At 35.4% G+C, this 15,471-nt stretch overlaps 1 protein-coding gene across 1 annotated transcript in view; it reads left to right on the top strand.

The window, feature by feature from the left end:
- Positions 1-2,028: 2,028 nt before the first annotated feature.
- LOC107036368 (homeobox protein aristaless) overlaps positions 2,029-15,471 on the top strand; it is a 76,097-nt gene continuing 62,654 nt past the window's right edge. Inside the window, exon 1 of the mRNA XM_015254307.2 lies at positions 2,029-2,844. Within this exon, the coding sequence (XP_015109793.1) occupies positions 2,574-2,844 (271 nt within the window). The 5' untranslated portion in view covers positions 2,029-2,573. The remainder of the gene's footprint in view (positions 2,845-15,471) is intronic.

Below are 15,471 nucleotides of genomic sequence, written 5' to 3'. Positions count from 1 at the left end.
ATTGTTGAATCCAATCCTGAACCGTTCTTTCCCCGGAGGAAAAGCTTATAAAGAAATTTTCACGAATTAATCCTTCCAGATTGCATGTAACTCAATGACTCTCATATCAACCCGCACATCGGCCATAAAAAATACGAGGAAACGACCCCACAAGGTCAATCACCTCAATTATTCACTCATCAAATCAACAATAACTTCTTATCTCGGTGTTAAATTTAATTCTCAAGAAATTCTAAGGAAAGGCATGTAATTTTGACGAAATGGTTCTTTTAGATCGTTCGCAGATCAATCTCAATTAATTCCAGAGATTTTACATGACTGAGACACCCCTCAACCACATCATCTTCCTAAAACCTTTGAGAACCCTAACGGATAATCCCAGAAGGTCAATAACCTCAATCATCACCTCAACAAACGAACAATGACGTAACAAAAGAGAACTCCATTGTTCCTAACAAAATTTTGTCAGACTAACCCTTTCAGCTTCTATCATCCCCACCCTCACATCAACCCTAAAATCAACCTAATAAATCGGGCGGGATGGAGCCCAAAAGTGAATAACCTCACTTATAAACTCACCAAATCAAAAGTTTAATTCCATCAAATTCTAATCAATATTCAACAGAAAAAGCCTCTCCACCCCAACCAGATACCCCCCAACCCCCTCACCCCCCTAAAAACCCTCAAAATACCAAAGGGATAATTCCCCAAGAACAATAACCTCAATCATCACCTTAACTAACCAACAATGACGTAACAAAAGAAAACCCCATTGTGGATAATAAAATTTTGTCAGACTGACCCTTTCGGCTTCTCTGTCACCCCAACCCTCACATCAACCCCTTCATCAACCCAATAAATTCAGCGGGATGAACCCCAGAAGTGAATAACCTCACTCATAAACTCACAATAAACTCCTAAAATCAAAAACTTAATTCGATCAAATTCTAATCAATATTCAACAGAAAAAGCCTCTTCACCCCAACCAGACACCTCCCAACCCCCTCACCCCCCTAAAAACCCTCAAAATACCAAAGGGAAGATCCCCCAAGATCAATAACCTCAATCATCACCTCAACAAACCAACAATGACATAACAAAAGAAAACCCCATTGTTGATAATAAAATTTTGTCAGACTGACCCTTTCGGCTTCTCTGTCACCCCCACCCTCACATCAACCCAAGAAATTCAGCGAGATGAACCCCAGAAGGGAATAACCTCACTCATAAACTCAGAACTTCTAAAATCAAAAACTTAATTCCATCAAATTCTGATCAATATTCAACAGAAAAAACCTCTCCACCCCAACCAGACACCCCCCAACCCCCAAAATACCCTCAAAATACCCAAGGAATGATCCCCCAAGGTCACTACCCTCGATCATCACCTCAACCTCACCCCTCAACAAAGAACCGCCAAATGATTCCCCAACTGTCCCCATCATTAACCCCTAAAAAATGACAATAAGCACTCACCACCTTCTGCACCCCTCGCTCTCCAGCCCCCTCTCCAGTAATGACCCCAGATGACAAAAGCCGCATCACACATCCCCTCACTTCACCAGTGGGCGTATCCCACGCCGCCATTTTCTAAAATGGGGGCGTTGATAACGAGGGAAAGGTACCTTCCCTTCTCTCGTTATACCGACAACATTGACTCGCTTAACCTCACGGCGGTAGTTGTCCAACTCGCGGGGGCTCGCGAGTCGTCAGGTAAACCGCCAGCCGGTGGGAGCGCGTGCACAATCTGTCGGGCCGGTCTCCATCGACACGATACACAACACAATCGTCAACATTTCACTCATCACCACGAGCGTTCAATTGTCGACTGAACGAAAATAAATCCCAGTGATTCAGTCCCTCAACCATTCGCCCAAACAATTCCGTTCCAATTCTGTTCCATTCCCCCGTGTTTTGTTTTCGTTGTTGACTTCGCGTCGACCCCCCGCGGTTGTGTTTACACCAGTGTTCATGCTAATACTACTCTCACAATCCGAGTTAGTCGTTCAGTCAGTCCCAGTGATCAGTGGCAATCGGAGGTGCGGACAATCAATGAAATTAACCGGTATCGATTGAATTGTACTGTCGAAAATTCGTGGTTGAATCGAGTTCTGGCCTTTAGCAACTTGAGATAACGCTTGAATATCCATTACTAATGAGTTATTTGTGGTGATTTGTGGATTAATTGAGGTGGGGGACGCTATGAGTGAAAGAATCTATGTGTGCCGTTCCCAAATCACTCCGATTCTCAACAAAATTGAAGAAAAAAACGGCTCAACATGTGTGCACGGTACTTCCTCCGCTCCTAATTAACGGAACACGGTGAATCTAATTAGTCCCCGAAGGCAAGTGGATTGACGTTATCAATATTTTCATTCCCTATTTTTTTTTTCACTCGAGTCACTGTCGCGCGTCGACACGGCCCGTTGGATCTCCAACTAGTGGTGAAAAAAAACGATAGAAAAATTCACAAACGAGTCTTGAAATAATGAAACAATGATCGAAATGTTGAAAAATGTGTTTGTGAGGAATGATAAATTTATTATCGCAAAAAACACGTGCAATCTGGTGTCATGAGTCGAGACAATTCATGTTTGACACTTATCAGTGGTACATCAGTCGAGTTTTTCGGTAATATCGGTCAGAGTAATAATCCATCAGTGGATAATCAGATGGACCTCAGCACGACAACGCGACGCCCGCCGGATGCCGGCGCTGCTGATCACATTGTGCAGAAGGCAACGGGTAATCATCGAGTGGCTAAGAGTGTCTTCAGTATACGGAGTCTCGTGGATGTCGAGGATGCTGAGTTGCCCGGTAATGACGAGGGTAATCGTGGCTATGGTGAGTGAACTTGGTACTTTGTGCATTGCTGAGATGTGTGACAAAAATTGCCGGCCAAATAACGATCAATGACCAGTGTCATGACCGGTAATTATCACGCCGAGAATCTGACCATATGGTCAGAACGAAAATGACCTTTTTAGCTGAAATTTCCGATACAGTTTTCGGAAGTTTTTATCGCTTTCAAGTTTCACTGCATTTTCAAGGAATTTCGTCATTGAAAATTATGGATTCCGGGGAAAAATCCATGAGAACTGTTAATTTTAGCGCAATTATTCCCTGAAACTTAATAGATAACGCGAAAATTTCGACAAATATATTCTTGAATTTTTAAGTAGTGGAAACTTCAGGGGATTTTGACACTAAGTATTTGTGTTTTTGTTGAAGAATTCTCGTCTTTATGCTTCTCAAAATTTGGAATTTTACTGAATTTTCAATGAAATCTGAAATTTCATGATTTCTTTTCCTTAAATTGCATTTAGTGGCTGAAATTTGCTAGTTAACTGTCTCTGAAATTTAATTTTTTTCTATCATTGAGAATAGGGCCATTAATAAGGGTAATAATTAATAAATAATAAATAAAATCCTAAATGATTACAATTAATAAATAAAGTAATAAATATTTTGATTCCATTAAAAAGTTTTCCGATCGAGCCCTTAAAAAATGATCCCAATGATCTCTGGTGTATTATTTAATTACTGATGAATTACTGATGAAACTTTGTTTTCACCTTAAAAATGCAAAAAAATTAGGATAAAGAGGCATTATCTATCGTCAATTCCTCAGTTACCGCGGGGTTTCATGAAAAATGGAAAAAAAAATTCTTGAAGGAGTTATTGAAACGATAATCATTATCAAAGTCATAATTTATACTTATTTTTTTTCTTCGCTTAATCTCGATAGTCTAAATACCTCAGACGTTTGGAGAGTCAGGGGTTTTTTAAAGAAGTTATTGAAGAGTCCAATTGTCGAAGTCACGCGAGTGTGTATCAATGTGTATTTGAGGGGTGCCACACACCGACAAAAGGGTACAGATATATGTTAAAGTTTTGAGGTATATCGTTCGCATGTACGCGATAACCTGTATTACTTTACTTTTCAAGTGGAAATAAATACGCGAATTACCATTTAACCACATGGAGTGATAAGGTAAACGGTGTGGGAATGCTAACGGTGATAGGGAAAATTTCATTCCAACGTTTTTTGGGGGGAAGCGAGGGGGAGGGGGCGGCTTATCGCGCCAGGGTCTTGAGGATAATTGACGGTTTGCTCGGAGATAATTAACGAGTTATTGATTCTGGGGCTTTTTCGCGGAGTATTGTTGCAAACCATTTTCACAATGTATTCGTTTCTGTGTGTTGCATGAGATGGAGAGGAGTGGGAGAGAAAAATTCAAATATAGGGGCGGGTGGGGTGGGGAGGGATGGACACTTTAGATTTTTTTTTAATTGTTCATAACTCAGAAACAAATTTATCAATTGAGCTCAGTTTAGGCTCGTCACAAAGGGAAGGAATTATTCTTTTTATTGGAAAAAAAAATTATTGAATTTCATTAACATTTCAACCCTTCATTAATATTTTTAAAAAAGTCAAAAGTGTCCGTTTTACCCCAACCTCCCCTACTTTTTTTAAAAATGGGGGAAACATTTATAAGATTATTTATAAGATTTTAAGCGATCAAACAGTGAGTTGATGATGAAATAAGATATTTAACATCAAGATACGACTGAGATTTAATTTAAAGGGTTTTTAACGGTTATAAGGGTCAAACAATCAGATTTCTCGAGGGCAAAGGCTTTGCACAGGATTTGAAAATATTTTGACTCTAGATTGAGCTCAATCTTTTGCTGGTTTCGACTTTATTATTCATTTTATTTTCATGAGAATTCTCTTGAAAATTTGTAACCAAACTTCGGAATTTTGATTCAAGCCAGAAAATTTTGCAATAATTTTATTATTCGAACATTAAAATATCGATTTTGATTCTCTATTTTGAACCGTTGAAAAACAGTCTAAAAATCTGAAAAAATTCTGCTTTTTGAAATACAGCCATAAAATAATTCAAGAATTGAGACTTCAGAAAATTGCAATCTCTTTAAAAAATAACTAAAAATGAAATAATTTTAATTAATCAATTATTCATTCACTAATTGAGAATGTTTAAAAAATATTCATTTTTCCAAAACTCAACTGTCCTTAATTTTTCCAAATTTTCTCACCCAACTAAATTCCCAAACTGAAAACTTGAAAAAATCACTTAAATCTCCTTAATTCCCCCTAATACCGGCCATTTCCTCAGCTCTGCAGAATATTTTCCTTAATTAACAAAATTTCCTCATTACCAACAACCATCACTTCTCATTCCCCCCAACATATTCCCCTCGTTTAATCAGGAATAGCATTGCCTGGTTTTTTTAAAATCACGCTGGATGATACTAATTGCACTAAAAAAAACGAGAGAAATGCATGGTTAAAAAAAATTAAAGGATGGACGAAGCGAATGATCGGCTCACCAATAATACGTGGCAAGACCAGATCATAAATAATCTCGCCTGGAGGGGGCTTTTACGCGTGCGTTATACGCGCCTCCAAGTCCCTGATTGGTTGACCCGAGAGCCGCTAATTGTGTTTTATTAGCGCTCACCAAGCACTCCTCCTCCTTACGGCCACTAAAACAATTTTCTTTTACTCTTTGCGAGGGTTTTTTTCCCCTGTTCAATTCGACATCTGCCCCCTCCCCCCCTTCCCCCATTCCCCTCCCCCATTCTAACAAAGCACAAGTGCGGAATGAAGATGAATAAAATTGTTGAGTCAAATGAGACTTTGAATTACTTCCGAGAAATAGTTGTTGCTCCATTAGGAATCATGTGTTGTCATTTTTATCGTATCATTTCGAAATATCATGTTGGTAGCTGATAATCATTAGAGCGATTTAACTAAGCGCAAATGAGGCTTTGAATTATTTCTAAGAAATTGTTGTCTCAGAGTTCCTTAAGAATCATGTTTTCTCGTTTTTATTGGATCATTTCGAACTGTCGTGCTGATTATCACGCAAATGATGCATTCAGAAGCGTCAAGGGATGCCTCATGATCACAGAGAAATGAATAAAAAAATGTTTGATGTGCGGGTGGTTTATACAATAGGCCATAAACACAACGTTGTAAAACCCTTGGGTTGGTATTCTTGCGTGACGACGGTATTAGCCAATTGGCCCATTAATCGCTCCGTCGGTTCGAGACAGCCGAACGCTTCCATTTTGAGGAAGTAATTGCTAATCGCTAATTGCAAGTACAAACACTCCATCCAATTAACTGGAGCCGTGCGTAAAGGGCAGTGTTGTGAATATATTATGAGTGCGTGTTTGTGAGTTGTAGGGGTTGCATCGAATCATCGGTGCAACGTTAAAAAATTGGTATTGAAATTTTCCATTGAATTTACTGGTGAAATTATTTAATATTTTGGGAATTATACTGAGGGAACATTTATTTACGTCAAAAAAATTAGTTTGAGACGAGAATTTGAGGGGAAATCTCATTAGTTTGTTCCAAATTTATTTGTATGGCAGAAATAATTTTTTTATGTTCTGAATTCTCAATGAGGGAAAAATTTATTTATGTAAAAAAATTAGTTTGTGGTAAGGATTTGAGGAGAAATTTCATTAGTTTCTTTCAAATTTATTTGTTTGGCTTAAATAATTTTTTGATCCATTGTTCTGAATTCGCAATGTTGAATGTAATATTCAATTTTTGTGATTAATTTTAAAGTTCAAGCTGTTGTCAAAATATTAATATTCAGATATTCAGTCATCATAGAAAACTCTGTTTTTATGAATAAAGTATTAGTTGTTGTTGAAAACTATTCAACAACGACTAATTTACGAAATATTGAATATTGAATAATATTTCAATTTACAGGGCCATATGACGATGAAAATTATGAAAAATTATGAATATTTTGTAAATTATACTGAGGAAAAAATTTATTTTAGTCAAAAAATTAGTTTGAGACAAGAATTTGAGTGACAATTTTATGAATTTGTCATAACGCATCGTTTTGAATTCTTAATCTACTTTACATTCAATTGAATAAAATATTCGATTTTCACGATTAATTTGAAAATTCAAGGTTTTATCAAACCATTAATATTCCACTTATCACAAAAAAACCTCCATTTTGCTGAATTGAATCCACTAGACATTCACTCCCATTCAAAGATGCCCATCACGATTTACACGTTCAGTGAAAAATAATTTCCCAATAAAAAATGATCCTCCAATTACTCACCATCGGCCAATGCCTAATTTATTGATTGACACCCTAGAATAACTTACCACTAATTTATTTTCATCCCGTGTGCATAATCACAAGAGCAACCACGTTAAATTAAAAATGTAAAAAAAAAGAGGAAAGAATACGATTATGGAAAAAAAATTAATGAGCAATAAATAAGACTGGCGTTTCGTTTTTCTTAATGAAGTTTTGGGGGCCCAGCGGAGAAATTTAGGAGAAAGGGAAGACCCCTTTCGATCAATTAGGGCTAATAAATGGGTGCTGAGGAAAAAACCAGGATGAGAAGAGTGGGGTATGGGTATTAAAGGTGAGGGTGGAATGAGACGGGCCACGCGGCTCTGTGGGTTTATGCTATTAAAAATGTAAATATCTCCTGGCGGCCTCGTTATCGGATGTAAATACGGCGCGAGCCGAAAAAAAATCCCCACCTCATCCCTCTGCCCTCACCAATGTGTCTTGGTCCTTTGTGTGTCTGTTATTTATTTCCCAGGATCGTGTCACATTCAACTTGTTAATGGCACGGTTTTTAATATCTCTCGTTGGTCGAAAAATTCAAAATTGAATATTTGAAAAAAAAAATGTGAAGAGAGTAATAAGAGAAGTATAAATAATGTAAAGTAATAATCATCGATGTCCTGAGGCGAGCTTTATATAGTATATACTGTTGACCTCACAGTCGTTTTGCGTTTGGATGTTGAGATCTCCTCTTTTCCTCCCTCTCCTCCCTCCCCCCACTTCCCCTATTTCTACACCCCTCTCACCGCACTTTCCTTCGAACGTTTTGATATATGACTCAATAAAACGGGTCCCGAGGCGGAGACCCATCGGATAAATATCAAACGTAAAATGTTCACCTCGTTAACTCGTTTGCCCAGACACAGCATATGCCCCTCAGTCTTGAAACCTTCGTACACCCTGTGTTATATTTACCCCCACTCTTGGGGTACTGGCTTGGGATAATTAAGAACTCATGTAATTAGAGACGGGGATATTAGGGGGGGTTTCAAGGATTTTTTATGGGAAAGTTATGGGATTTCTTTGGGTAATGTCAACACAAATTATATCATTTTATTTATTTATTTGGTTTTTTGGCTCTTTTTTTCGGTATTCTTGGAGAGAATTTTTTGAAGGAATCGTCTTGTCGCTGGTGATCATTTCATCCATTCAGATTCATAAAATAATTGAAAAACACTATTTTTTGAAGATTACGGGGTTTTTTCAGTGATTATTCCTAAACAGAATTTTCCACCTCAATAATTGCGTTTTTCGATAATTTAAATAAGTCTGACTATTGCGAATTCAAATAAATTTATCTTTGGAGCAAGAAGGTTAAATGTAATTTGGATGAAATTTGTTTTCACATTTTTCTCACGAAATTCATTTGAGCGGCACATTAGGGGAATTAATAACTCATGTAATTAGACGGGGATGTTAGGAGTTTCAGACGATGATTTATGGATGGGAAAGTTGTGGGATTTCTTTTGATAATGTCAGCACAAATTATATCATTTTATTCATTAGTCAATTCTTCATGAGAATTTTTCTAGAAAATTCAGATTTCGATGGATTTTTTTGTTTATATTGAATTCGATTTTTACGGAGAATTATTTTTTAAGTGCTCCGTAGTTAAATCGTCTTGTCTCTCTCGACCACCTCATCCGTTTCAATTCATGCAATAACTGAAAAATGGCATTTTTTAAAGATTATGACCTCTTTCCAAAATAATTCATAAACAATTAAATTTACAGTTTTCTTTAATTATCTATAGTGTAAAAATTTTTAAATTAATTTTATGGTGAGAATTTTTAATGCAATTGGAATGAATTTGTTCACATTTTTCTCACGACATTCATTTGGGGGCAACCCGGGATAATTAATAACTCATGTAATTAAACGGGGATGTTAGGAGGAGTTTCAAAGGATTTTTTATGGGAAATTTATGGGGTTCTCCGGCTAATGCCAGCACAAATAATATCATTTTATTTATTAGTAGACTCATGACGAGAACTGTTTTAAAAAATTGAGATTTCTTCATTTATTTTAAGCCTTCATTTTGAGATTTTATTGTTTATATTTATTTGAATGAAAAATTGTTTATTCAAACTCTTATAAATGCTCTTGTACATCGAATGAGCGATTCCAGCTGTAACAACAGTTGGAGCTCGTAAACAACAAATGCAACAACAGGTTTCTCGCCGGATTTTATTTTTCATGGGAGAACGGAGAATATATGGGGCCAACCTACGCGGTTTTATAACACCTCTCACTCGTACGTATCAACATTTATTAGATTTATTATTCCTTCGGGATAATGGGATTGAATCGAATGGAGGTAGATTTGAGAAATTAATTCGATTGTTGTGTTCTTCATCTGTTGAATTCCGTTGTATTTTTTTTTTTTTCGATTTTACCCACTTTCGAGAGCACTCTCTTTGCCCCACGCGCTTTTTATTTCCTCATCAATTTCCGGCTTAGCCGCAGAGTTACTCCGGGGAGGAAACAACTAATTAGCCCTCACCAATGCCGGAAATTAAATACCGAAATATTACGTAGAGACATTTTTAACGAATTGATAAATACAGGGACGGTAGATAAAGAAAATCGAGTTTTTTTTAGATCGCTGGTCTTCGAGAAACTGTAATTATTGGTGTTCAATCTTCGTGGAGTTGTGGAAATTGCTATTTTAAAAATTTAATTGTTATTTTTAAATTTGTTATACTTTTTCTTATTAATCTTGTGTGGCTTACAATATTTTAATCGTGTTTCTGCAGCATTTCCTTTTCCTTCATCGTTGATCTCAGAGGATGGCATTAACTTGTGTCATCTCGTTTTTAAACATTTCATATTTATTAGTCTCATTTCTGTCACCAATTCCTTGAACTCCATGGTGGCAATTAGTTAATTTCCATGAATCCTTCCAGATGTCAAAACCACTTCTGCATGAGAATGAAAATTAATTGATAAATAATTTGGGAAAAAGAATGAATGATAAAATCTAGTATCTCGCGATATTGTATTGAAATATCAAAAACTTTCCTGTAGTAAATTTTTTTTCTTTTAATGTCACAACAGTTGATCGGATGGATCACTGAGTTCAACATGTGAATTGGAATATTGAAAACATTTCAGATATTGTCATTAAATTCCACCCATCAAAATTAATCTCTGTTTAATCTTCAAACATTTGATATTCGTTATTCTTGTATTTATCATACATCCCATTCTTATCATCACTTTCACTGGCGCCAAGATAGCAATTAGTTAATGACCATTAATTTTTTTTTTAAATGTTGAAATCACTTTCTCACGAAGTTGGGAAACAGTGATTAAAAAATTGAAAAACACTTTTATGAGGGGAATGGAAGCATTCAATCTATATCTAGACATGGTGTGACAATAATTATCGACACAATGGCATTTTTATGATCAATTGATTGATCATAAAGAAAGCAATTAATTATTTTCTTCGAGTGAATGATTGAGTTCCAAATTTCCAATGGAACATTAAGAACTTTCTTCAGAAAGTTCTTAATTTTTTAATAATACCGTTTGATAATAATGTTTTTTTTATGTAATATTTTATTTCTGAGGTTTACTTTTCAGCATTTCTCAATTATAATTCTCATTTTATAATAATCTTTGAATCCACAGCTGCGATTTTTTAATTCCAATAATTAAAAATTTTTTGAAACGAGAAATTATTATAATTGAATGAGTTGAAAATTTTAGCTGGAATTTTGTTCACCAGAAGAGAATTTTTCCAATTTTTTTCTTCGATAAAAAACCGAGAAGGAAAAAAAATTAATGAACGTTCTTTTTCACTCGTATTTCCTCCAGCAACTATAATCAAAGGAATAAATCTCAGAAAAAATAACCCACCATTAATAAAGTTGCGGTAACTATCGATTGTAGAAACTAACGGAGTCCTAAATGTCCTCAAGAGTTGGGAAATAGTAATAAAAAAAATTGAAAAATACTTTTATGAGGAGAATGAAATCAATCGATGTCTAGACATTGTGTGCCAATAGTTATCGACACAATGTCATTTTTATGATCAATTAATCGATCGTAAAGAAAGTAATTAATTGTTTTTTTCGAGTGAACCATTTGATTCGAAATTTCCATTTGAACATTAAGAACTTTCTTGATAACACCGTTTGATAATCCTGTCATTTCTTTTATCCAACATTCTCCTGTCGTTTAACTCACAGTTTCTTATTTATAACTCTCATTTTCAAAGAATTAAAGATAAAAAAATTGTCATGAATGACGAATGATTTTAATTGAATGAAATGAATATTTGCAGAAGACAATTTTTCCAATTTTTCTTTTCTTTTCTTTTTCACCCGTAATCCCCTAGCAACTATTATTATCAGTATCAAGTCTTGAAGGGGTGAATATCAGAAAAACTAAACCAATATTAATAAAGCTGCTGTAACTATCGATTGTGGAAACGAACGAACTTCTAAATTTTCTCAAGAATTGGGAAACAATCATTAAAAAAATTGAAAAACATTTTTATGCGGAGAATGAAGGCATTTAGTCCATGTCTAGACACTGTGTGACAAGAATTGTCAAAACAATGTCATTTTTATGATCAATTAATTGATCGTAAAGAAAGCAATTAATAATTTTTTTAGTAAACGATTTGGTTCCAACTTTCTCCGAGAACATTAAGAACTTTCTTCAAAATACCGTTTAATAATGCTGTCATATCAACATTTCTCATCCATAACTCTACTTTTCATAAATATCTTTGACTCGACAATTGCAATTCTTCTATCAAAAAATGAGAGATGATTTTAATTGAATGAGCTGAATATTCCCACTGAAATTGTCTCCCCCAGAGGACAATCTTCCCACTCTTTTAAATAAAAAAAACCCCACGAGAATAAAAAATAAATGAACATTTCTTTTCAGCCGTAAAACACCCAGCAACTGTAATTATCAGTATTAAATCTTCACGGAGTAAATCCCACAAAAACCAACCCAGCATTAATAAAGTTAATGCAACTATTGATTGTAGAAACTAACGGACTCCTAAATTTTCTCAGAACAGTCAACTTTTTTACCTCCCAGTGTCACAACATCGTCTCTCTTCCTCGCACCACGCCGAACATTGACGTGAAAAATTTTCTCTCCCTCACACCTGAATTGTGTGTTTATGGTGTTGGAGTGTTTCAGTAGTTTGTCGCTCTAAATAACGCGCCAACTACTGTGGCCACACTTCTTCGGAATGAAATACAGGTGGGAGAGAATGTAAAAAAACACAATGAGATCCGCATTTTTATTCTTTTTAAAAAAAAATTCCCCACCAGTCTTCATATTCATTTGTCTGTAACGGAACAGTATATAATCTGTTCCCTCATTTTCTCAAGTCGTATTTACGACAGAATTTCATGTTGACATTTTTTTTCTTTTCGGGTTAATAAAAAACCCGAGTTGTTAGTTCTGCTACATAACTTTGGAATGGATTATTTTTCGTAATTCCCAGATGTTTTTCAATGGTTTTATGAGCATTTCTATCGCAATCGGGGGAATGAATTTTCACCCGTAATGACATTTTCCAATGAGTGAACTGGGAGTTATACAAGTGCCAATATTTTTCCTCGACTTCCGGAGTTCATTGAACTCATTTTAGTCAACTCCGCGTCTTTCGTTACTTCATTAGTGAGTGAAGATTCCTCGGAGTCAATGTTCCAGGGCTGATCAAGTTTATTGTGTTAAGGATTGTGGGGTAGTGTGGGGGGGCTCTTCACGCTGAATTAATTCTCTCATCAGTTGCCTCTATCCACTGTTGATTTAAAACCTGGGGAGATTAGTCGCGGTGGAATAGACTGTTAATTCGTTTCGATTAAACCTCACTCAGCGGGATGCAAAAAGTGGGATATTCATTCGATGGGTGGTATTAATCTCTATTGGAAGTTGATGCAACGTCCGTTTTTTTTGTCAATTTCTTGAAAATTAGATTTGAACTTCAATCGTATAAAATAATTTTTTATGGAACAATGGACAATGTCATACTTTTTTTATTTTGAATTATATTTTTGATGATTTAGAATGACAATTTATTCATCTCTGATTGAATTTCAATCGTAACAATTTTCTTCTCAAACCGAAATTGCAACTTGAATTGTCAAAAAATAACTTTCAACGTGATAATACAAATGTTTTTCTATTCATTTACATCCATAAATGCATAAAGACGATAAATAAAATGCAATAATCCCAGAGACATCCCAAGAATTCAAGAGAATCCCGATAATGCTCCAGTGGCACTATTTACAAGAATTCGAACAGTCTTTGCGTTGATATTAATCTTGACAACAAAATTTTTTTCAATCTTCATGAAACAACGGACAATATTATTCTATTTACCCATGAGAATATTTCCAATGACGATTTATTAATCTCTCATTAAACCGCAATTGTGACAATGTTTTTCACACAACGTTTTTTATTCAAACGAAATTGCAACATAAATTCTCAAAAAATAACTTTTAAGGTGATAATACGAATATTTTGCTATTCATTTACATCCATAAATGCATAAAGACGATAAATAAAATGAAATAATCCCAGAAACATCCCAAGAATTTAAGAAAATCCCGATAATGCCCCCAGTGGCACTATTTACAAGAATTCCACCAGTCTTTGTCTTGAGGATGAGTGCCCCCTCGTATTCAGACCCGGTTTCCACTCCAAATTCAGTTAAGATAGTAGTTATAGTGGCGAACCTCACAGAAGTGACCCACCACGAAGTAGATAAGCCGCCCATGAACCGAGTTGAGGTCGGGAAGAGACTTTTTAAGTTGAGTAGTGAAAACATGGAGCGAAGAGTCAACTTCAAAGCGAATATGACCCTCCGGTTTTACTTTTATTTTTATCATCGAATGGCTCCTCTACGATTTACGACGTGGCGATGAGAGCTCACGCAGTGATGAGCCATTAGTCCAGCGATTGAGCCTTTCACCAATTGTGTAAATCTTCAGTAATTTCCGTAAACCCATTAAAAAGAATTTTTTTCGACAGGCGTTCGACCCTTGTAAATCTCTATTCAAATATTGAGCCATTGAAGTATAATAGGTCCGAGTCAATATTTACATTCACAACACCATAATACAAATTGTATTATGGAGTTGTGAATGATCTCGTTGGATATAATGGGAATATTGAATATAATTATCATCATTTAACCACTACAATTCTCCGGTTTCCTATAACTCTGTATACATGTACGATAACACTTTATGACCGCGAGATATAGGCGGAGACGCTTAATGGATTCGCCGAAATTTACCTTTTTTTTCCGGTGATTAATTCCACATGGGTTATCCTTTTTTTTCTCCTTTCTCTCACTGTTTCATTCTTTCAGTGAATTTCTTTTCTCTCCTGCATGCGCATGATTTTGCCCAGTGCTATCGGTCGAGACCACTTTGCTCAGAAATGCTTGGACACACTATTAATATTTGCGATAATCCGGGCACAAATAAAATTACTTGAAATGAGAAATTCTTTGGAAATGTTCAATGAGGATTTCTAATTCGATTTAATAATCTCTAGACGGTTGGTAATTTTTTGATGAACGCTGTAATTAGTGATTGATTAGTCGCGTCGGAAAGATGATTTATTATGGTTTTTAAAGATTTTACATTATTCATTATTTTCTCATTTATTTATTATTTCGTTCTTCCCGTGAATTTGTTTTCTCTTCTGTACGTGCAGGATTTTATCCAGCGCTATCGGCCAAGACCACTTTGCTCAGAAATGCTCGGACATACTGTTAATATTTGTGATAATCCAGGCACAAATAAAATTACCTGAAATGAGAAATTCTTTGGAAATATTCAATAGCGATTTCTAATTCGATTTAATAATCTCTAGACGTTCGGTAATTTATTGATGAACGTTATAATTAGTGACTGATTAGTTTCGTCGGAAAAATGATTTATTGCAGTTTCAAACACCTCATATCAGTCATTATTCTAATTTTTATCAGGGACCTTCTCATCCAATTGGTAAAAACTATTGATCACAAACCTGAGAAACTTTTTTAAAAAGACAATGAAGAAATTCAATTGATTATTTTGATTATTTTCGTTGAATGAACGATTCAATTTAATATTTTCATCAAAATACGGAGAGCTTTTGTTAAAAATGATTTTTTAAATTTAATTGGCCGTGACTATTCGCACCATTGCGTGAATCACTCCCGTACACTCCATACACTCCACGCATGCGTGAAGTTTGTGTGTTTCACGCAGCCGAATTTTCATACTGCTGTGTATTTCACGCAGTTGAAGTTTCATACTACTGTGTGTTTCACGCAGTTGAA

The sequence above is a fragment of the Diachasma alloeum genome, unplaced genomic scaffold, assembly GCF_001412515.2.
Source record: "Diachasma alloeum isolate Michigan unplaced genomic scaffold, Dall2.0 Dall_scaffold_00208, whole genome shotgun sequence".
In the NCBI taxonomy this organism is placed as follows: Eukaryota; Metazoa; Arthropoda; class Insecta; order Hymenoptera; family Braconidae; genus Diachasma; species Diachasma alloeum.
The sequence above is the reverse complement of the archived record's forward strand: the minus strand, read 5'-3'. Positions and strand labels throughout refer to the sequence as shown.